Raw genomic sequence first — 22711 nt, 5'->3', positions numbered from 1 at the left:
ACTAATATTGAACACCATTCACTGATTATGAATGATTTCTAATACAGTGAGGCTTTTGAAATGATTGACTATTACAAAGAAGTTATGGCTGACTTGGAGACAAGGAGGGATCGGCTGAAGTCAAGAGATGAAGGGAATTTGGAACATCCTGAGGATATGGAATACACTGATACCATACAGATGGCTGTCAGGTTCAACAAGTAAGCTTGCAAAATATTTCATTTATTACAATGTGATAGTAATTTTTTTTGAAGAATCTTATATAAGTACATTTACTTTCAGAAAAGGTATTTTTGCATTTACTTCAAAATGCAATTTCATTAGTGATTTAAGAAGTGCATTTCCTGCCCTAGTCAAATGTGATATAAAATCTGATGTCAGAGAAGTGAACCTACTTTACTGAAGGGTCTATAAGACCATAAGACATTGGATCAAAATTAGGCCATTTGGCCCATCAAGTCTGCTCCATCGTTCGATCCTGGCTGATTTATTATTCCGCCCAGTTTTATTCTTTGTAACATGAAACGCCACTCTAAACATACCCAATGACTTGGCCTCCACAGCTGTCTGTCCTCCTCATCTCTCTTCTAAAGAGATACCCTTTGGTCCTGGACTCTCCCCTATGGGAAACATCCTCTCCATGTCCACTGTGTCTAATCTTTCAATATCCAATAGGTTACTGTGCCCCCTGCCCATCCTTTTAAACTCCATTGAGTACAGGCCCAGAGCCATGAAATGGTTTTTATATGTTAACCCTTTCATCCCAGGGATCATTCTCATCAACCTCCACTGGACCCTCTCCAACATCAGCACATTCACCTTTAGATATCTGCCTGGAACTGCTCATGATACCGCAAATTCTTATGAAGTCTCAGCTTTATGCTCTTGCTCTTATATTCTAATCCTCTCAAAGTGAATACTAACCTTGCATATGTCTTCCTTTCTACTGAAACAACCTGCAGATTAACCTTTAGGGAATCCTGCAGTATGACTCCCTCATCCCTCTGCACCTCTGATATGTTCCCATTTATAAAACAGTCTGTGTCTTTATTCCGTTTTCCCAAAGTGTATGACCATACATTTCCCTATATGCTATTCCATCTGCCACTTCCTTACCCACTCTCCCACCTGTTCGAGTCACTCTGCAAGATCTGCTTCCTCAGTACTACTGCCCCTCCACTTACAAAGCCATCAGTTCTGTCATCCAGATCATTAACATATAGCATGAAAAGTAGCACACCCAATACGATGGCTGGGAAACACATTAGTCACTGGCAGCCAGCCAGAAAAGCCTCCCCTTTATTGCCACTCTTTGCCTTCTCCCTGTCAGCAGTCTTGTTTCCATGTAAGTACCTTTTCTGTAATACCATGGGTTCCTATCTTGTTTAGCAGCCTCATGCAGCACTTTGTCAAAAAGCCTTCTGAAAATCCAAGTAAACAACGTCACTTGGCTATCAAATATCAGGGCTTTCTGATGAATAAAAAAAAAAGACATTTTACATCATATTTCAGATATATGTGAAATAATAAGTAATTCTTTGACTTGGTGAATATTCCACACCTACTGTATCCATGAACAAGCAAATACTGATGATCAGTTCCAATCCTGTAAAAGACTCATAAGAAAGTGCTTATTGGATTTGAACCTTTGAATCCCAGAATACTGTAAATTGAGATTATTTAGATTACTTTTGTTAACTTTCTCTTCATTTTTTTCCAAATATTTATATACTTATGCTGGGTTTACACATTGGGCACAGTTAAGAGAACAAGACGTTTAGTTGCTGATTAGCCTCCTGTCTTTTACTTTTGAAATGCAGTATTTTAAAATTACTTTTATAATTGTCATCCATAATGGAAAGAATAAATCAGGTGGAAAAAGGATAAAGGAAAATAAATAGGTTTCAAGTTTTTTTTAATAGAGAAGGCCTACTCATGGTTATATTTGTTTAGAATGAAAAATTTAATTTAACAAAGGTTCTCCCACAGTGTCACAGATTACTTGGTACTGTATGAGTTGTTATACAAATGTCCTGACTAATTTTAGCTAAAAACTCCCACATTACTCCCTAGCAGCTAATTTTCTCCTACACACACACACACAATAATAGACAGTCACATAAAACTCAAACACACAGGCAAACAATTAATTTACACAAAGATTTACACCTGTGAATAGCAGCATGCAAACAGACATGTAGACTGTTTCGCTGACTCTCTGTGTTTCAGCCGAGGAAGCGCTTAAATTCAAATAATGCTGGGTACCTTGTCCCAATCCACAACTACTGGAAAGAATTGGTATAAAAAGACAACATCCTGGGGATGTTATTCTCATCCAAAAGAGTCCATGAACTGCATCAATGCAGAATGCCAAAGGACATTAGATTAGCCTTAGCCTTAGACATAGATTCCTCATCAAAGTTAGTGTAGTTTCCAGAATTTGTGCAATGAACTGTGTTGCCTTGCTGAGGCACCAACCAAGTGCATATGCTGTGTGGTTTAAGGCTGGGTCAAAGGTACTGACTTAATTAGCTGTGAAAATGGGAAATATACACACACTTCTGTGTCCTGGTAATGGGGAATCTTTTCCACTGTCTGCTGTATCCAGCATGGATTATCGTGTCATTCCATCGTATTGCATTGAATGCAGGTTGCACTACTTTCTTTTTGAATGAAGTATTTATCAAATTAATTACCATAGTTAAGTTTGTGAAGGAAAAGCCTGAGTGAACATGATACAAAACAAATAAGTGTGAATTAGCTGCTGGAATGTTGGAGTAATTGCAGCCAGAGGCAGTCATCCACAAACCATTTTTCCACCAGTCTTCGTGTTTTCCAACTGGCAGCGGGAGCTCTTTGGCAGATTGAAAGCCAGTGTAACGGGAATTGTAGCTATAATAGTTTGCCAAAGAATGCAAAATTAAAAGGTAATTGCAAACTATCCAGAAACTGGTGCAGATATCCATTTTACACTGTTTTCAAAATCTAATGTCCATGAATTGTCCTGTTCAGTGAGTATGTTAATAGAAATATTTGGACTTTTTTTAAAATCAGCCCAGCAATTTATCATAAGTTAAAATTAAAATAATTGTTCATTTACATTTGAAGCATCTGCTGAATTTGTGTTCTTCCTACAGACGAGAGTACCCACCACAAATCACACCCAAGATGATATTACTTGAATGGTGTCGAAAACAGAAGCTTCCCCAACCAGTGTATGAGACAGTAAGTTTTAAACCATTAATTTACACTGTAATATGTTTTCTCACACAAACAGAGATGCTTTTAGTGTTGATATAATAAAAGAATGCTGCTTTCTTAAACACTAATTCCCTTCTTCTAAATCTGGAATATTGTACATAGCTGTGTTTATTCGTGGTTGATTAACTTTTCACATCCACTTTTCCGTGGATATATGTTCCACACTTCTCTTGGGTACAAAAGTTGTGAGTCCTTTAAAAGTTAGCAGTCTTTTCTAAAGCTGAAAAAAACACTAAAATGGAGTATTTTGCAATGAGAAACAGCACAACCACGCACAAAATTTGGACCATTAGTTTTTTTTTAAGTAAGATGCCTCAAATCACAAATAGACCATATAGTTTACAGTGGGATAGCTTGTAGGTTGCTCGACTACACAATATTTACTGGGATACCAAGTCAGATCCCATACCTTTTACAAAAATAAAATTTCTTCGGATGTGTAAAGTTCAGTGGTAGAATACAGAGCTAAACTGATTTAAAAGCTAAGTACTGCAGATTCTGGAAATCTGAAATATAAACAAAGAAAAACCCACAAACACTTAATATGGCAGAACATATGGAGAAAGGTACAGTTAACATTTCAGTCTCAAGATATTTCTTCAAAATTAGTGGGAGTGACCTTTCCTGTCATTTTTCCATGGCTGTGAATTTAAAAATTATCCATAACCTTTTCACAGAAGTGCTTGATGACATGAGAGTGTTCAGCACTTTGATAATTTTTACCCAAATTCCTTGTTTAGTGACTAGTGCCAACACCCTCACTGCCTATCTAACTGGAAACAAAAGTAAAATACCATAGATGGTGGAACTTGAACACAAGCAACCCAGCATTTTGATTTTTTTGATAAACAAGATGTTTTAATTTGTGCTACTTTCAAAGTATTTAGGGCAGATTATATAACAATGTTTTGCTCTGTGATAGGTGCAAAGAGCTTCAGATAGATTATTTAATTCAGTCGTGACAGTGGCAGACCAAAAGTATAGATCCTCCTGTTGGTAAGTGACATCAGTCTTACATCAGACATCCTCTGTCTTACTGAATTTTCACTCTCCTGCACTAAACTTAAACTAAGTATATTCAAGAATAAGTTCTCCACTTGTGAGATGTGTCAAATCTTGATTTATTACACTATCTGATTATGAATAAAAAAAAACAAATCTTGTAGAAGCTTGAGTTAGTATGCTATGTAAAAGATGAGCCAGGAAAGAGCTGTCATTTGCTTGTGAGTAAGAATTATTTAGTGTTCTAGGCTTTTTTTCCAGAAACGTTTCATTCACAATGCACAGATTCCATTTCAGCTGCATACTTCGTAAGATCTGATTCTTCAGCCACATATTTTACAAGGCACCTCCCAATGGCAAGCAATTGGAAATTATTCTTCCTTTCATGTTAACTAACGATCACAAAAGTTTTGCTTTAAAAGCACCAAAGAGGGCAGCTTGGAGATGTCCTCCTGGAGGAAGTTCCTCAGAAACAAAAGAATGTGCTTCCGTTTTGGTTCCATTGGTTCCAAAGTGGCCATTGACACTAATATAGGACCCAAAGACTTGCATTTCAGGAAATCTGAATACCTGGTTGTCCTCCTCCTACCTGCATATTGACAGAAGCTAAAGAGCACGGCAACAGAGAAAGGGAGCAGGGAAGCTACTACGGGACTGCTTCAAGACAGCAGACTGGACCACGTTCAAGGATTCATCAGGAGACCTGAGTGCATACTCAACAGTTGTCAGAGACTTTATAAAGACACACATGGATGTGTGTATCCCTTCAAAATCATTCAGAGTCTTCCCCAACACAAAGCTCTAGATGAAACAAGAGATTCACAGTCTGCTGAGGGCTAGGTCAATGGCGTTTAGGTCTGGCAATCCAGGAAAATACAAGAGGTCGAAATATGACCTCCAGAAGGCCATCTAATGTGTGAAATCTTAACAATTCTGACCTCAACTTGAATCAGAGTGAGATGCTTGAATCTGTGGTAGGGCCTGAATGCCATCACTTCCTACAAAGCAAAACCAAGCAACATAATGGCAACAAGGTTTTGCTTATGTTTGCTTTGACCGACAGAACATGGAGATAACTACAGCGCCTGATGACTCTGTGGTTTCAGTCTCTGAGGCCAATATGTGACCATTCTTCAAGAGGGTGAATCCACAGAAAGTGTCTGGCCCAGACAGTGTACCTGGATGAGTACGGAAGACCTGTGCTAATCAACTGGCTGGAGTGTTTACTGACCTAATCAGCCTCTCACTTCGGCAGTCTGAGGTATCCACCTGCTTCAAGCAGGCTTCAATTGTAACAGTGCCCAAGAAGAGCATGTTAATCTGCCCCAATGACTATCATTCAGTTGCACTTACATCTGAAGGGTGCTTCTGAAGGTTGGTCATGAAGAATATTAACTCCTGCCTAAGGAATGACTTAGATCTACTTCAGTTTGACTCCTTTCACAATAGATCAACAGCAGATGCTGCTTCTTTGACTCTTAACTCAGCTCTGGAATACCTGGACAATGAAGATTCATACATCATGATGCTCTACATTGACTACAGCTCAGCATTCAACACTATCATCTCCTTAACTCATCACTAAGCTGCAAGACCTGGCCGTAATACCTCCCTGTGAAATTTCATCCACAATTTCTTCGCTGACAGACCTAAGCACTGACAAAGGGCTGTGTGCTGAGCCCTCTGCTCCTCTTGTTTCATACTTATGATCATGTGGCTAAGTACAACTCCAATACCATATTTACATTTGCTGACTACACCAGTGTTGATGGCCAAGTAAAAGATAGTGACAATTCGGCATACTGGAGGGAGATTCAAACACTGGTTGAGCCGTGCCACAACAACAACTTCTGACTCAGTGCCTGTAAAACCAAGGAGCTGATTATCTACTACGAAAGGAGGAAAAGCTGGGGGTCCATGAGTCAGTTAAGAAATCAGAGGTGGAGAGGATCAGTAGCTTTAAGTTCCTTGGTGTTAACATTTCAGAGGACTGGCACATAAATATCATCACAAAGGAGGCATGACAGTACTTATATTTTCTTAGAATGGACTACAACATCTTCTCAACCACTAAGGTCAGGCTAACTGGCCTATAATGTTCTTTTTTCTCCCTCCCTCCCTTCTTAAAGAGTGGATTGGCATTTGCACTTTTCCATTCCTCCAGAACCATTCCAGAATTTAGTGATTCCTGAATGTTCATTACTAATGCCACCACAATCTTTTCAGCCACTCTTTCTGAACCCTGGGGTCTAGTCCATCTGGTCCAGGTGACTTATCTACCTCCAGAGCTTGCAGCTGCCATAACATCTTCTTCTTAGTAATAGCAACTACACTCACTTCTGCCCTCCCCCACAACATTCTTGAGTTTCTGGCATATAGCTAGTGTCTTCCACAGTGAAGACTGATGCAAAATATTTATTAAATCCGTCCCCTATTTCTTTGATTCACCCAATACTACCTCTCCAACAAGAGTGGTCCAATATCCACTCTTGCCTTTCTTTTACTTTTTATATATCTGGAAAATACTTTTGGTATCCTCTTTTATATTATTGGCTAGCTTACCTTCATATTTTATCTTTTCTCCTCTTATCATTATTTTAGTTGCCCTCTGCTGGTTTCTTAAAGCTTCCCAATCCTCTAACTTCCCATTGTTTTTTTTCCCTTTCTTTTGTTTTTATGCTGTATTTGACTTCCCTTGTCAGCCTCCTCCCTTTAGACTACTATTTCATTTTTCGGTTACATCTATCCTGCACCTTCTGAAAACCAACCATTGCTTTTCTGCTGTCATCCCTGCTAATATCCCTTTCCAATTAACTTTGGCCAGCTCCTCTCTCATGCCTCTGTAATTCCCTTTATTCCACTATAATACTGATATATCTGATCTTATTTTCTCCTCAAACTGCAGGGTGAATTCTATCATATCACATCTTCTGTGGGTTCCTTTACATTAAGCTCCCTCACCAAATCTGGTTCATTACACATCACCCAATCTAGAATTGCCTTTTTCCTAGTGGGCTCAACCATAAGCTGCTCTAAAAAGCCATCTTGTAGGCATTCTATAAATTCCCTCTTTTGGGGTCCAGCACCAATCTGATTTTCCCAATCTACCTGCATATCAAAATCCCCCATGACTATTGTAAATTGCCCTTTTTACATGCCTTTTCATTCTCCCATTGAAAGTTGTATCTCACATCCTAGCTACTGTTTAGAGGCCTGTATATAACTCACTTCAGGGATTTTTTTTACCCTTGCAGTTTCTTAACTCTACTCTTCTAGTCCTATGTCACCACTTTCTAAGGATTTGATTTCAGTTTTAATCAACAGAGCCACCCCACTCCTCTGCCTACCTGCCTGTCCTTTCGATATAATGTGTAGCCTTGGATGTTAAGATCCCAACTGTGATCTTCTTTCAGCCGCAATTCAGTGATACCCTCAGTGTCATACCTGGCAATTTCTAACTGCGCTACAAGATCATCTGCCTTATTCCTTATACTGTGTGCATTCAAATATAACACCTTCAGTCCTGTATTCATCACACTTTTTGATTTTGCACCCAATATTACGCCAACTCATCGCACTGATGGCAATTTTACCCCGTCACTACCTGTCAATGCCTTTTATTCTCACTTTGACCGTCTAAGTATTGGAGGCACTTTCACAAACTCCCACAGCCCCGACCCTGTGGATTCAGCCTCTGAGGCTGACATGAGAGCATCCTGCAGGAGGGTGAACCCACAGAGATCATCTGACCCAGATAGGGTACCTGGCCAAATACTGAAGACCTGTGCTGATAACTGGCTGGAGTGTTCACGGATATCTTTCCCACTCGCTTCAACAGTCAGAGGCACCCACCTGCTTCAAGCAGGCTTCAATACTTACAGCTCCAATGCCATATTCAAGTTTGCGGACAGCACCACTGTAGTAGGCCGAGTCAAAGGTGGTGACAAATCAGCATGTAAGAGGGAGACTGAAAATCTGGCTGAGTGGTGCCATAGCAACAACCTCTCACTTAAGATCAGCAAGATCAAGGAGCTGATTATTGAATTCAGGAGGAGGAACCAGAGGTCCGTGAGCCAGTCCTCATCAGAGGATCAGAGGTGGAGAGGGTCAGCAGCTTGAAATTCCTCAGTGTTATTATTTTGGAGGATCTGTCTTGAGCCCAGCCCATAAGTGCAATTACAAAGAAAGCACGACAGTGCCTCTACTTCCTTTGGAGTTTGTGAAGATTCAGCATGTTATCTAAAACTTTGACAAACTTCTACAAATGTGTAGTGGAGAGTATATTGATTGGCTGCATCACAGCCTGGTATGGACAGATCAATGCCCTGAACAGAAATTCCTACAAAGAGTAATGGATACGGTGCAGTCCATCAGAGGTAAAGCCCTCCCCACCATGGAGCACGTCTATATGAAACGTTGTCTCATGAAAGCCATTTTCATTGTCAGGGACCTCACACCACCCAGGATATATTCTCTTCTTGCTGCTGTCATCAGGAAGAAGGTACAGGGGCCTCAGGTCTCACATCACCAGCTTCAGGAACAGTTATTACCCCTCAACCATTAAGCTCTTGAATCAAAGGGGTTAACTTCACTGAACCTCTTTAACCCCATCTTTGGAATGTTCCCACAACCTATGGACTCACTTTCTGGAACTTTTCATCTCAGTTTCTCAATATTTATTGCTTATGTATTATTATTTATTTTTGTATTTGCACAGTGTGTGTCTTTTGCACACTGGTTGAACACCCAAGTTGGTGCAATATTTCATTGATTCTTTCATTGATTTATTGAGTATGCCTGCAAGAAAATGAATCTTGGCATTGTATATGGTGACATGTATGTAGCTTGATAATAAATTTACTTTGAACTTTGAATTCCCTGTACATCACTATAATACGGAAATATTTGAACTGCAGGTGAATTCTATCATATTATAATCACTGCCTTCCAAGGGTTTCTTTACTTTAAGCTCCCTATCAAATCTAGTTCATTGCACAGCATGCAATCCAGGATTGCTTTTCCCCACAAGCTGTTCTAAAAAGCCATCTTGTAGGCATTCTACAAATTCTCTCTCTTAGGATTCAGCACCAATCTTGATTTTCCCAATCTACCTGCATATTGAAATCCCCGATGTCTATTGTAATAAGGGCAAAGTCACATGCCTTTTCTATTTCCTCTTGAAATTGATATCCCATATCCTGGCTACTCTTTGGAGGCCTGTATATAACTCACGTCAGGGTCTTGCAATTTCTTAGCTCAACCCACAAAGATTCTACATCCTCCGATCCTATATTCACTCTTTCTAAGGATAATAAGTCCTTTATAGGAGCAGACTGGTATTCATTAGAGCAAACTCTACCAGACGTTCCAAAACATGATTAAAAGCAACTTCACTCACAAATTCTCATCATCTCCCACATCTGAGAAGGGGAAGACATGCCAAGGATTCTCAGAGGCATTTAGGAGTTTAATAGCTAAGGAACAAGCTGTCCTGAAATGTACAATTAAAGACGTCACTGCTTACTCGTGAGGGCATATTTTCATTAACTGATTAAATGTCATGAAACTGATTCCATCAACACAAATGAAAAGAGTGCTGTTGCACACAAATGGTTTTACTAATGGGGTGTGAAATACAAAACTAATGATAAATGTGCATCAACTATTAGCTGAAGTATTATTTTTCTGCAGTTTGCAGATTTGGGGGCCTCCTAATCAAACAGACAACACTTCCCATTTTATAAAAAATTGCATCAAGTAAATCACCCAGTCTGTTTTACAAAAAGAAGAGCATTAAACAGAAGTGGTAAACAAATGTTGGTTTTAGATTAATTAGTTAACTGAGATTAGTTTGTTACTGTCATAGATACCTGGGTGCAAACAACTTCGCTGTTTGCATGAGATTCACAGAGTAATTACACAGGTTTCCCCCGCCATCCGAAGGTAGAGCGTTCCTATGAAACGGTTCGTAAGCCGGAATGTCGTAAAGTGAAGAAGCAATTACCATTAATTTATATGGGAAAAATTTGTGAGCGTTCGCAGACCCAAAAATAACCTACCAAATCATGCCAAATAACACACAAAACCTAAAATGACAGTAACATATAGTAAAAGCAGGAATGATATGATGAATACACAACCTATATAAAGTAGAAATACTTTTCCACAATCATTGCCGCACTGTTCTCCGTAGCGAAAGTCTCACACAAGCGCCATCGGCAAAAGCACGGCGCAGGTGCTCTCCAGTAACCTTTAAGCTATGAAGCTGCCAAATCATACCAAATAACACATAAAAATACACAGCCTATATAAAGTAGAAATAATGTATGTACAGTGTAGTATTACTTACGGGAATCAGGAAGACATTGAGCACACTGATGATGGTGTGTTAGGTTGGGGTGGTGCAGTTGCCCCCACCCTCCGGGCAGCGACCCGATACCGATCTGCGAAGCATGCAGCGGTACAGCAGTAGCTGGAACGCACTCAGCACATTTTTTTTTAAAAAGCCAAAATAAACAAGCTAATTAATTCAGTGCTGCCCGGCACTTAAATGTCGGCCCAGATCAGAGGCAACGCAATCGGTAATCGCCTCTGATCTGGGCCGACAGTTATGTGCCATGCAGCACCTAATTAATTAGCTTGTTTATTTTGGCCGTTTTTCTTAAAGATGTGCTGGGTGCGTCCCGGCTACCGCTGCATTCTCCGCAAATCGGTATCTGTCCGCGGCCCGGGGGTTGGGGTGGTGGGACACTGGGGTGTCGTCTATTTCCATCAGGGCAGGCAGGTCATCTTCTCCTATGACTGCCTGCCTTGATGTCGAAGGTCGAGGTTCATCGTCTGTGGCTGTGGCTGATGTGGAAGGCTTTCTTGACTGCTTAGCCTCACGCATTTTTAGATCATACTGTTCTTTGTAAGCACTCAAACCATCCTGCAAATGTGCCCTAAACTGACATACCTTTTCAAAATTAAAGTCGTACTTTATCATTGCAGCGAAAATCTCATGTATTTGCTTCACGTTCAGTTCCTGGACAACTTCACTTTCGGTCTGTTCGCTACTGTATTTGGTTTTGATTGTTATCCTTTCCTCTTCCAATTGCATCAGCTCTTCATCTATCAGTTCTTGGTCATGGGATGTCAAAACCTCTTCAACATAATCTTCGTCAACTTCCACAAGCCAAACTCACTTTGTCCGTACTTCATTCACTACAATCGAAATGCTTAATTATGTCTAGTTTTATGCTAAGTGTAACATCCTTACAAGCTGTTTCAGGCTTTTCTGATACGGTACCTTAGAACTCATCTTGCAAACGACTGCTCACAAGCATGTGTTTAAGCAATGCCGGCTAGAATGCAATTTCGAATTTGGGGGAGGAGCTGCTGCTCGGGGCGCACTGCCTTTTTTCGTAACAGTGAAAACACCTTCTGTTAGCAAAAACAGGGAACTAATGTAGGTCTTTCATAACAGTGAGGTTTCGTAAAGCGAACGTTCGAAAAGCGGGGGACACCGTACTTGGTAATAATAAGTACAACAATAAATACAACAAATAGCACCAGAATAGCTGAATAAGGCAAAGATTGCAGTGCAATAACAAAAATACTGACATGACAGAAGTGGAATAACGGAGAGAGGGGCTGATGATCTTCTAGCTGATGAAACAGGCTACAAACCAGAGAGTCTTGAGGAGCGGTCCTGACATGTTGTTGATGGAGTGCCAGCTTCTTGTGAGAAGGATCGTGATCAGAAGAGAATGGACTAATTGAGACAAAAACTGGGTCTAGTCTACAGAAGCATGGAATTTACAGCACAGGGTTTGTACTTTTGGAGTAGGTTACGGATAGGGATGATCAACACTAAAAGTTTAAACGAAGATGAAGATTTCATACTTGGGTGTTAGAGGATTGAAATGAGTGAGCACAAGAGGCATAAGTGAGTTAGATTTACTGTCTGTTATAACAGTAGTGTATTTTCAAATGTTGACATTATGAAATTGGAACCAAAACATAGGTTCAAGCGAGATAGCAAGATCTAATACAGTTTGAGATCATTTCTGGACAGACAAATAAAATCCATGGCAAGGGTGTACTGCTTATGACAATGGAGAAAACTGTGGCCCGTTTAAACCTCAATATGGTATACACAACATTTACAGCGTAGAGCCATAAGCATGATGGAGAAATGGAACTGAGTGTCATCAGTGTAAAAGTTATTGTCTGTTGTACCGCTAGGACCCGTGTAGAATGGAGGTGGAGGAAGTACTGAACGCAGAACCTCAACTGACTCACATAGTGAAATTTTCAAACTGGGAAGAGAGGCAGTTTGGAGGCTTCATCAATTTAGACAGCAAGAGATCGTGGGGTCAACATGTCTAAAGCTGCAGTCAGTGAGAGAGCGTCTGTGGCCATTAGAGAAGAGAGTTTGGCCCTGTATTGTAGGTTGAGATAATTCTGGAATTGGCAAACTAGTCAAATTAGTAAATGCCTGAGAGGAGGATGTGGATTTAGGAAGCAGCAAATGTTAGAAGATTAGTAGAAAGACACATCTGGTGTTTTTTTTTTTGGAGAATAAGATGAAGCTGCTGGAATTGAAAGAAATGGATGTGGGCATATGGTATTGCTCCAGAATGAAACAGTGGAATATTCAGCCTGCAGACAGACCTTGAAGCACTAACAAAAAAATTGTCTTGTTCCCTTTGATATTTTCATATCTTCTTTTGGAAAATGGGTACGATTTTCAAAAACACAAGATCCTATGCATGCTGCAAATCCAGACTAACATGTACAAAATTCTGGAGGAACTCAGCAGATTAGACTGCATTTATGGAAAGGAATAAACAGTCGATGTTTCAGCCCAAGATTCTTCATCAGGACTGGAAAGGAAGGGGGAGGAATCCAGAATAAAAAGGTGCGGAAGGGGAAGGTGTAAAAGCTAGGTGATTAGTGAAGCCAGGTGAGGGAGGTGCATGGGTGGAGGAGGGAGTTGATAGCTGGAAAAGACAAAGGGCTGAAGAAGGACTCTGATAGGAGAGGAGAATTGACTATGGGAGAAAGGGAATGAAGACAGGCACCAGTGTGAAATGAAAGGCAGATGAGGAGAAGAGAAGTGATAAGAGGGGAACCAGAGTGGGGAATGGAAGAAGAGTTGCTATAAGTTAGAGAAATCGATACTCATACCATCAAGTTAGAGGCTACCCAGGCGGAATATGAGGTGTTGCTCCTCCAACCTGAAAGTGACCTCATCGTGCCAGTGAAGGAGACCATGGAAAGACATCTCAGAATGGCGATTGGAATTAAAGTGGTTGGCTACAAGGAAATCCTGCTTGTTGTGGGTGGAGCAAAGGTGCTCAACAAAGTGGTCCCCTAAGCTACATCGGATCTTACCAATGCAGAAGAGACCACAACTGGAGCACCAGATACAGTAAACAGCTCAAACTGATTTGCAGGCCAAGTGTTGCCTCACCTGGAAGAACTGCTTGGGACCTGGAATGGCGGTGAGTGAGGTGGATGGGCAGGTGTGACATTTCTTCCACTTGCAGAGATAAGTGCCAGGAGGGAGATCAGTGGGGAATGATGAATGGACAAGAGAATCACAGTGAGAGCGATTCTTTTGGAAAGTGAAGAGTGGGAGGGAGGTCAAGGTGTGTTTGAGGGGAGGATTATGGTGAAGATAGTGGATGTTGTGAAGAATGATGTTCTGGATGTGGAGCTCCTGCGGTGGTAAATAAGGACAAGAGGAGCTCCATCTCTGTTAAGGCGACGGAAGATGGGGTGAGGCCAGATATCTGGGAAATGGAGGAGTTGGCAGGTGAGGGCAATATCAGTGTTGGAGGAAGGGAAACCCTTTTCCTTGAAGAAGTTCTGGAATCACTATCTTTACCCTAACTGACAGATGTAATAGAACTGAGATTTCACAGCCTAGATCTTTGCTGTTGGCCTTCCATGGCCACTGGGCACAAAGGTCTCTTTAGAAGTCAACCCAAGTTCATAGCCAATGATCTTATCTCTAGTTCCCAGCAAAGACTGCCATTTCTGTCATATATCAGCAAGAGTGTGAAACAGTGTGACATCAGCTCAACTCTTGTAGTGCTGTAAGCTGCCATGATTCTGGATGTGATTATTTTCAGAAGGATACGGCCCAAAGCTATTAGCATGAAAATATTTTTAAATAAAGCTGGGCCATTTTTCATATGGGTAGAGAAATGTGTTCCTACAGATTCTAGCATGCAGATTAATTGTAGGTTTTGTCAAAATTTTTGGTATTCTTGGTTCTCGGTTCTTATCTATTATCTTCCCATATAGACCATAGGAACAGAATTAGGCCATCTGGCCTATTGAGTCTGCTCCGCCATTCAATCATGGCTGATCCTTTTTTCTTCTCCTCCTCAACTCCAGTTCCCGGCCTTCTCCCCATAACCTTTGATGCCATGTCCAATCAAGAACCTATCAATCTCTGCCTTAAATACACCCAACGACCTGTCCTCCACAGCTGCACGTGACAACAAATTCACCACCCTTTGGCTAAAGAAATTTCTCTGCATCTCTGTTTTGAAAGGGCGCTCCCCCCTGTCCTGACGCTGTGCCCTTGTGTCCTAAACTCTCCCACCATGGGAAACATCCTTACACATCTACTCTGTCTAGGCCTTTCAATGTTCAAAAGGTTTCAATGAGATACCCCTCATCCTTCTGAATTCCAGCAAGTACAGACCCAGAGCCATCGAACGTTCCTCATATGATAACCCTTACGTTCCTGGAATCATCCTTGTGAACCTCTTCTGGACCGTCTCCAATGCCAGCACATCTTTTCTAAGATGATGGCGGTGCGCTTAGTCGCAGCAGCCACATCGGGTCCAACGGAAGGTACAATTGTTCATCCTTTGTGCCTTTTTTTTTTTTACAATCACAAGACACTGCTGGTTATTAAAAACATCAAGTACTGCATGTCTGCCTCACTGGCGAGCTGTTGCTCGATAGCGAAGGAGATGAACTTGGTGCAGACCATGTTGCCGCCTGCTACACGAAGACACTGTGCAGTCTTAACAACCGGAATGAGTGATTGAGTTAGGCGATTTTCTTGTGATCCAAAGACCCTGGTGAACATTGTTAATGTAGAATACTGGTTCACGTGCCACAAGGCCGCCTGTTGCAGCCAGCCGGGGAGAAGACTGTGGCAGAGGCGCAGCAGGTGTGCTGGAGTCCATGCTGGGCTAGGGTGTGGACCCTCGCATCGGTGCTGCCTTCCAGTGTTCGCTGACTGAAAAACAAGCTTGATGGCATTCATGTGCAGACTGCTGCGAGCATGTTCTTGCTGACAACATCCATGTACTATCAATCTACAGGACCTGACACTGAGTCTTGGACTATATTATGCATTTTTTAAAATTTTTTTGTGTGTGCCTATTTTTATTGCCTTCTTGTATGTGCCTTGTGCTGTATCTGACTGTTAGTATCTTGGCCCTGGAATAACATTGTTTCATTTGGTTGTATTCATCTAAAGTTGAATGACAATTAAACTGGAACTTGATCTGAGATTGAAATACAGATGCCAGAAATCAGAAATAAAAATAGACAGTGGTGAAAACACTGGTCATATCAGGCAAATTTCTGCAGATGTACAGTGGAGCCAGTGCACAGGATCAAAAAAAGCTGCAGAAAGTTGTAAACTCAGCCACCTTCATTATGGACACTAAAGTCCTCAGCATTGAGGACACCTTCAAAAGGCAATGCTTCATAGCGACACCATCCATCGTTGAGGACCTCCTGCACCCAGGACATGTCCTCTTCTCATTGCTACCATCAAGGAGGAGGTACTGAGGCCTGAACAAACAGTCAACATTTCAGGAATAGTTTCTTTCCCTCTGCCATCATATTTCTGAATGGACAATGAGCCCATATACACTACCTCACTATTGTTTGCACTTATTGTTTATTTTGTTTTTATATTATTTTACTGTAATTTATAGTACTGCTGCAAGACAATAAATCTCATGATATATGCCAGTGATATTAACTGCATCTCTTTGCACAAATGCTGCCTAACCTGCTGAATTTTCCTGCAATTTTCTATACTTATCTGTTTTAGCGTTGTTAAGAGGTATCTGTAATTCTGTAATTTTGTTTCACAGTTCAACAGTCACCAATCATGAACAACAAGAGAAGTATAGCACAGGTTTATAGCATACTCCTAACTAATTGATCATAACCTTTGTGCCCTCTGCTGGGTGGTGACGTGGACACATCCCAGCAATTAAGTACATAGTAGCAATAATTAGTTGGCTAAGAATCTCTCCAGTCAAAGTTACGTAAAATTTAAGGAATAAAACTGAAATGGAGTTGGTGAAGCAAAATAAATATAAATTCAAGAAGATTAAAATGTTAATTTTCTAGGAAATGACCTGTCATTCAAATCCCTCTAATCTCTTTCTGACCCATTAATCATTATAAGGCTAACAGGAAGGAACTAAGAAAGGAAATTAGGAGAGCCAGAAGAGGCCATGAGAAGGCCTTGGTGGGCAGGATTACGGAAAACCCCAAGGGCATTCTACAAGAATGTGAAGAGCAAGAGGATAAGACCCGAAAGAATAGGACCTATCAAATGTGACAGTGAGAGAGTGTGTATGGAACTGGAGAAAATAGCAGAGGTAATGAATACTTTACTTCAGTATTCACCATGGAAAAGGATCTTGCAGCAGACTGAAAAGCTTGAGCATGTAGATACAGTATTAAGAAAGAGGATGTGCTGGATCGTTTGGAAAGCATCAAATTGGATAAGTCGCCGGGACTGGATGAGATGTACCCCAGGCTACTGTGGCAGGCGAGGCAGGAGATAGCTGAGCCTCTGGTGATGATCTTTGAATCATCAATGGGGACAGGAGAGGTTCCAGATGATTGGAGGGTTGTGGATGTTGTTCCTTTATTCAAGAAAGGGAGTAGAGATAGCACAGGAGATTATAGACCTGTGAGTCTTACTTCAGTAGTTAGTAAATTGATGGAGAAGATTCTGAGAAGCAGGATTTATGAATGTTTGGAGAGGTATAATATGATTAGGAATCGTCAGCATGGCTTTGTCAAGGGCAGGTCATGCCTTATGAGCGTGATTGAATTTTTTGAGGATGTGACTAAACACATTGATGAAGGCAGAGCAGTAGATGTAGTGTATATGGATTTCAGCAAGGCATTTGATAAGGTACCCCATGCAAGGCTTATTGAGAAAGTAAGGAGGCATGGGATCCAAGGGGACATTGCTTTGTGGATCCAGAATTGGCTTGCCCACAAAAGGCAAACATTGGATGTAGACGGGTCATATTCTGCATGGAGGTCGGTGACCAGTGGTGTGCCTCAGGGATCTGTCCTGGGACCCTTACTCTTCGTGATTTTTATAAATGACCTGGATGAGGAAGTGGAGGGATGGGTTAGTAAGTTTGCTGATGACACAAAGGTTGGAGGTGTTGTGGGTAGTGTGGAGGGCTGTCAGAGGTTACATGGGGACATTGAAAGGATGCAAAACTGGGCTGAGAAGTGGTAGATGGAGTTCAACCCAGGTAAGTGTAAAGTGGTTCATTTTGGTAGATCAAATATCATGGCAGAATATAGTATTAATGGTAAGACTCTTGGCAGTGTGGAGGATCAGAGGGATCTTGGGGTCTGAGTCCATAGGATGCTCAAAGCAGGTTGACTCTGTGGTTAAGAAGGCATACTGTGCATTGGCCTTCATCAATCGTGGAATTGAATTTAGGAGCCAAGAGGTAATGTTGCAGCTATATAGGACCCTGATCAGACCCCACTTGGAGTACTGTGCTAAGTTCTGGTTGCCTCACTCCAGGAAGGATGTGGAAGCCATAGAAAGGGTGCAGAGGAGATTTACAAGGATGTTGCCTGGGTTGGGGAGCATGCCTTATGAGAATAGGTTGAGTGAACACGACCTTTTCTCCTTGGAGCGACGGAGGATGAGAGGTGACCTGATAGAGGTGTATAAGGCTTTGATCGTATGGATAGTCAAGAGGCTTTTTCCCAGGGCTGAAATGATTGCCACAAGAGGACACAAGTTTAAGGTGCTGGGGAGTAGGTACAGAGGAAATGTCGGGGGTTAAGTTTTTTTACGCAGAGAGTGGTGAGTGCGTGGAATGGGCTGCTGGCAATGGTGGTGGAGGCGAATACAATAGGGTCTTTTAAGAGACTTTTGGATAGGTACATGGAGCTTAGAAAAATAGAGGGCTATGGGTAACACTAGTAATTTCTAAGGTAGGGACATGTTCGGCACAGCTTTGTGGTCCAAAGGACCTTTATTGTGCTGTAGGTTTTCTTATGTTTCTATTCCTGGCTTTGGTACAAATTCACTTTCAACAGACAACTAGGTTTTCACTTACTCTGGCTTACTTCCTCTGCCTTTATTGTCTGCTACAAGGGGAAAGTGTGAATATTTATCATTCAATTTCAGAAAATAATTATTTTAAAAAACTCAAACGTAAATGCTGTCCTCCTGTTCATCCAGGTTCTGCCATAGATTATTAAGAGGTGTGGTTAATTTTGAAAGCTTTGCAAGGTCACTGTTTATTACTATTCGATTATTAATGACTTCTGATCCCTTTAGTTCTATGTAAATATAGCCCCTCAATAAATTAATTTATTCTTCATACTTTAATGAGGGGATTATGTTGGTTTTTATTGGGTTCAGCTGATCAAGTGATAAGCAATCAAACATAGCCTGTGTGGAAACTTCCTTCTTATGGTATATTTTTATTCCATGGCATTTAATTTAACAATAGGTTAAGATCATCATTTCAATGCAAGTTTTTCCTAGGATTAGTCACCAGTGCAAAACAGATATATATGTGCAGGTCTGCAGTTATACCAACTTCCCTGCATTCAGTTGCATTAACTTTATGGAAACCAGCTGTTGTGAGCCAAATACAAACAACAGCCAAAGCTCTCAAACAGAGTTTAGCATCAGTGACAAAGACAGATTTGTGCTCCTTGATGTTGGAATTTAAATTTCCTTCGTGTAAATGTTGACTTTGTCAGTCATTAGGGACTTTATTAAGAAAAATGGTCAAATATTCAGAAATGAGCTGCTTTTAGTTGAGTTGGAATCGATTTCAGACCAATTATATGATGTTTAAAAGAAATGCTGTCATTTTATCTTTCTCTATTGATTTCCGTATCAGAACCTCCACAAAATATCTCTTCACCATTGTGGGATCTTCTGAATTTGACTTTAAACTTAAAATAAAAACAAAATGCTGGACATGTTCAGCAAGTCAGGCTGTATCTATGTAAAGAGACACAGTCAACATTTCAGACCAGAAATCCTTCACCCGGAAGAGTCACTCATTTTGATTTCACCTGTGTCTGACTTCCTTGCATACGTGTTTCTGGGGAGTATGGACCAACAGATAGCTTATGGATAATATTTATGCCGTTCTTGAGTCCATGTGTGTTCAAAGATTGATGTATTCCCTGTCAAACATGCAACACCATGCAAAATAAAAATTATCCTTGATGCCACTAGCATGAGTTAATTAAGGGAATATGTCTGGTAGCCATCTCCCTAACTTGTCTGCAGTGAGATCTGTTAATGGATTTGCTTTTTTCAGATTAGCTACAATCTTATCTGATGGCAGAACAAACTTTCAGGTGCTGAGTGACCTACTCAAGCTCCTATTTCTTAACTTGCAATTAACCTCGTTCTTTCTCTTCTTTTGTTTCTCAGGGATAAAACAAAGAAGGTAGTGGAGCAATCAGCAGCTATTGTGTGCCTACGATCTCTTGGGATCTCAGAAGGAAAACTGTGTGAGGGGGAAAACCCTCTCAAAAACAAACGAAAAAGAGATGAAGTAGAAGTTGCCAATTGCACAGAAATGACTGACACTTCCTCCCTTGACACCAATAAAAGAAGCAGCCCTTTGCTATAACGGACATTCCAGCTGTACTGCATAAGATGGAATTCTCTGAAGTGGAATGGCAATTAAAAAGTTGTTTTATGCATTAATAAAATAACTTTTAAGTTGTACATATATATTTATATTTATATACATTAAAGGGTACATATTATATAAATATATACATGTTTAACCAGCCAGTGTTCCTGCCTTGATTTTTCTTGTGATCATTCTCCATGAACTCCACAGTTGCTGAAATGTTATTTTAATATGGTGGCCACATGCCTCGAAAGCAACAGGGACTCTGGTGTGTTAGAGGAGCTTTTTGCAAGGGCTAAAGTGTTTGTTTTCTTTCCTACTTGATTATGCCTTACACAAATACCTGCATAGTGTTTCCAAACCACTAACCCTGCCAGGGTGCACAGTTTAATTGGCATTAGTTCTGCCTGGACCAGTCATTCAATGGCTTCACTTATGACCTGGAAATATTTATTTAACATTTAATTTTACCATTAGCTGAATTATCAATAACACTTCTTATGTAAATCACTCTATCTGCTCTCTAAAGTATATTTTCTTTATATCTATTTCAGTAACCTCTTCGCTAAATTTCTGTATAAATAAAAAGTGAGTCTACCAAAAAAGTATAGAAGCGAACCTTTTCCTGAGAGTGCTTTGCATATTTCTGTTCTAGCATTATCCCAGTGTGTCAAATCCCAGGTATATTTTATTTGGCTTTTCCATCTCATTGACATTTTTCATTTCTAATTCTACCTTTTCTTCACTTTGTTTATTTTTTTAATATATTTTTATTCTTTTTTTCTCCCTCTGATACACATATGCTCTCCCTTCCTTCTCTCTTGTAACCCCTAGTATACACATGTCTATAAAGCCACTGTGCATTTCAAATAATTCCATTAATCTCATGGCATGGATTTGCCATATTTAATTCAGACTCCCATCTGCAGTGAGAGCTACTTCATCCAGTTGTTAATTTATTATTTAGGTACTTGCTATAAATTGAACAAAGTGCATTTGTTCAATTCATAGCAAGTGTGCGATGCCCTGTTGGAATTTCAGCAGTTGGTGTCCGTGAATGAACTGGAAGTGCTTTTTGTCGTGTTTTTTTTTCCAGTGGGACTCCAGTGCTGTCTGTGAGACAATGCTCAAACTAGAGGTCAGCTTCTAAGTTTTAAGTTTAGAACTTAACAGGGCATTTGGTATAAGAGGTAGTACTTTGAGAGTTTTCATAATTCACCACATCACTCCCTCCAGCTCAGTTGATTTTTTTTTCTTCTGGAATCCATGAGCTTATTATCTACACCTAAAGGAACTGTCGCTCAGTGATACTGTAAGAATAGGTCTCCAACTGCAAAACCTGTGAACTGGAGCTCCCCACCATCATCTCAAGAATTTTGAATTTGCATTCATCTATTTTGAGTTGGGAAAAAAAGATCAGCGGCTTTTCATATTTAAAGTATGCTGAGAGCATCGTATCTTTAAACCGGCTGGTTTGTGAGTGCTTCGAGTTTGTGTTCACATGGAAGGGTCAATTCTAACAGCTGAACTCAGCAGAATTGGGATGAACACAGCTTCACTTCAGGTTCAGCAGTCCAGTACATTGACAAATATTATCATTTTTCCATACATTTGAGTGACAGAAGAAATCTGTACTACAAGCTCATTTTAGATGCAGAGGTATCAAAGAAATGCTGTGCCAATCTTCCAAACCCCACAAAGTTACTGCCAGTCATTACCTCAACCTCTCCCAACTCCAGTGCTAAGTTGCAAACTCATCTCATGACCCTGAACCTCCATTCTTATACTTCTGGAGAGGAAGGATGCTTACGTGAGAATGCTGTTCTTGGACTACAGTTCAACATTCAACATCATAATTCCTTCCAGGCTCGACAAGAAGCTCAGAGACCTCAGTCTTCACCCTGCCTTGTGACTTCCTGTCAGATCACCAGCAGGTGGTAAGAGTCTGCCCCTCTGACCGTTAACTCAGGACTGTGGACTAAGCCTCCTCCTTTACTCCCTGTATGCCCATGACTGTGTTGCCACCCACAGCTCCAATCTACTAATTAAGTTTGCTGATGATACTACACTGATTGGCCTAATATAACAATTACAGCACAGAAACAGGCCATCTCGGCCCTTCTAGTCTGTGCCAAACTCTTACTCTCACCTAGTCCTACTGACCTGCAGTCAGCCCATAACCCTCCATTCCTTTCCTGTCCATATAGCTGTCCAACTTAACTTTAAACGACAACATCGAACCTGCCTCAACCACTCCTGCTGGAAGCTCGTTCCACACAGCTACCACTCTCTGAGTAATCTCAAATAAGTGGTGTCAAGAAAACAACCTCTCCTTCAATGCCACAAAAACAGAGGAGCTGGTTGTGGACTACAGGAGGAATGGAGACAGGCTAACCCCTATTGACATCAATGGATCTGGGGCTGAGAGGGTGAACAGCTTTAAGTTCCTTGACAAAAATATCACTGAGGATTTCACATGGTCTGTACATACCGGCTGTGTGGTGAAAAAGGCACAACAGCGCCTCTTTCACCTCAGA

At 40.8% G+C, this 22711-nt stretch overlaps 1 protein-coding gene across 8 annotated transcripts in view; it reads left to right on the top strand.

Annotated features, from left to right (window-relative positions):
• dus2 (dihydrouridine synthase 2) overlaps positions 1–21138 on the top strand; it is a 148530-nt gene extending 127392 nt beyond the window's left edge. For 4 of the 8 annotated variants that reach the window (XM_072279529.1, XM_072279530.1, XM_072279536.1 and 1 more), the window contains exons 14-17: positions 48–200; positions 3138–3225; positions 4184–4257; positions 19967–21138. In XM_072279529.1, coding sequence (XP_072135630.1) covers positions 48–200; positions 3138–3225; positions 4184–4257; positions 19967–20168 — 517 coding nt within the window. In that variant the 3' untranslated portion in view covers positions 20169–21138. The remainder of the gene's footprint in view (positions 1–47; positions 201–3137; positions 3226–4183; positions 4258–19966) is intronic. The other 4 variants (XM_072279531.1, XM_072279533.1, XM_072279534.1 and 1 more) reach the window with 1 other exon arrangement.
• The last annotated feature ends 1573 nt before the right edge of the window (positions 21139–22711 follow it).

Source organism: Mobula birostris, chromosome 15 (genome assembly GCF_030028105.1).
Source record: "Mobula birostris isolate sMobBir1 chromosome 15, sMobBir1.hap1, whole genome shotgun sequence".
Classification (NCBI taxonomy): Eukaryota; Metazoa; Chordata; class Chondrichthyes; order Myliobatiformes; family Myliobatidae; genus Mobula; species Mobula birostris.
Note: the sequence above shows the minus strand (reverse complement) of the source record. Positions and strands in the feature narration are given on the sequence as shown.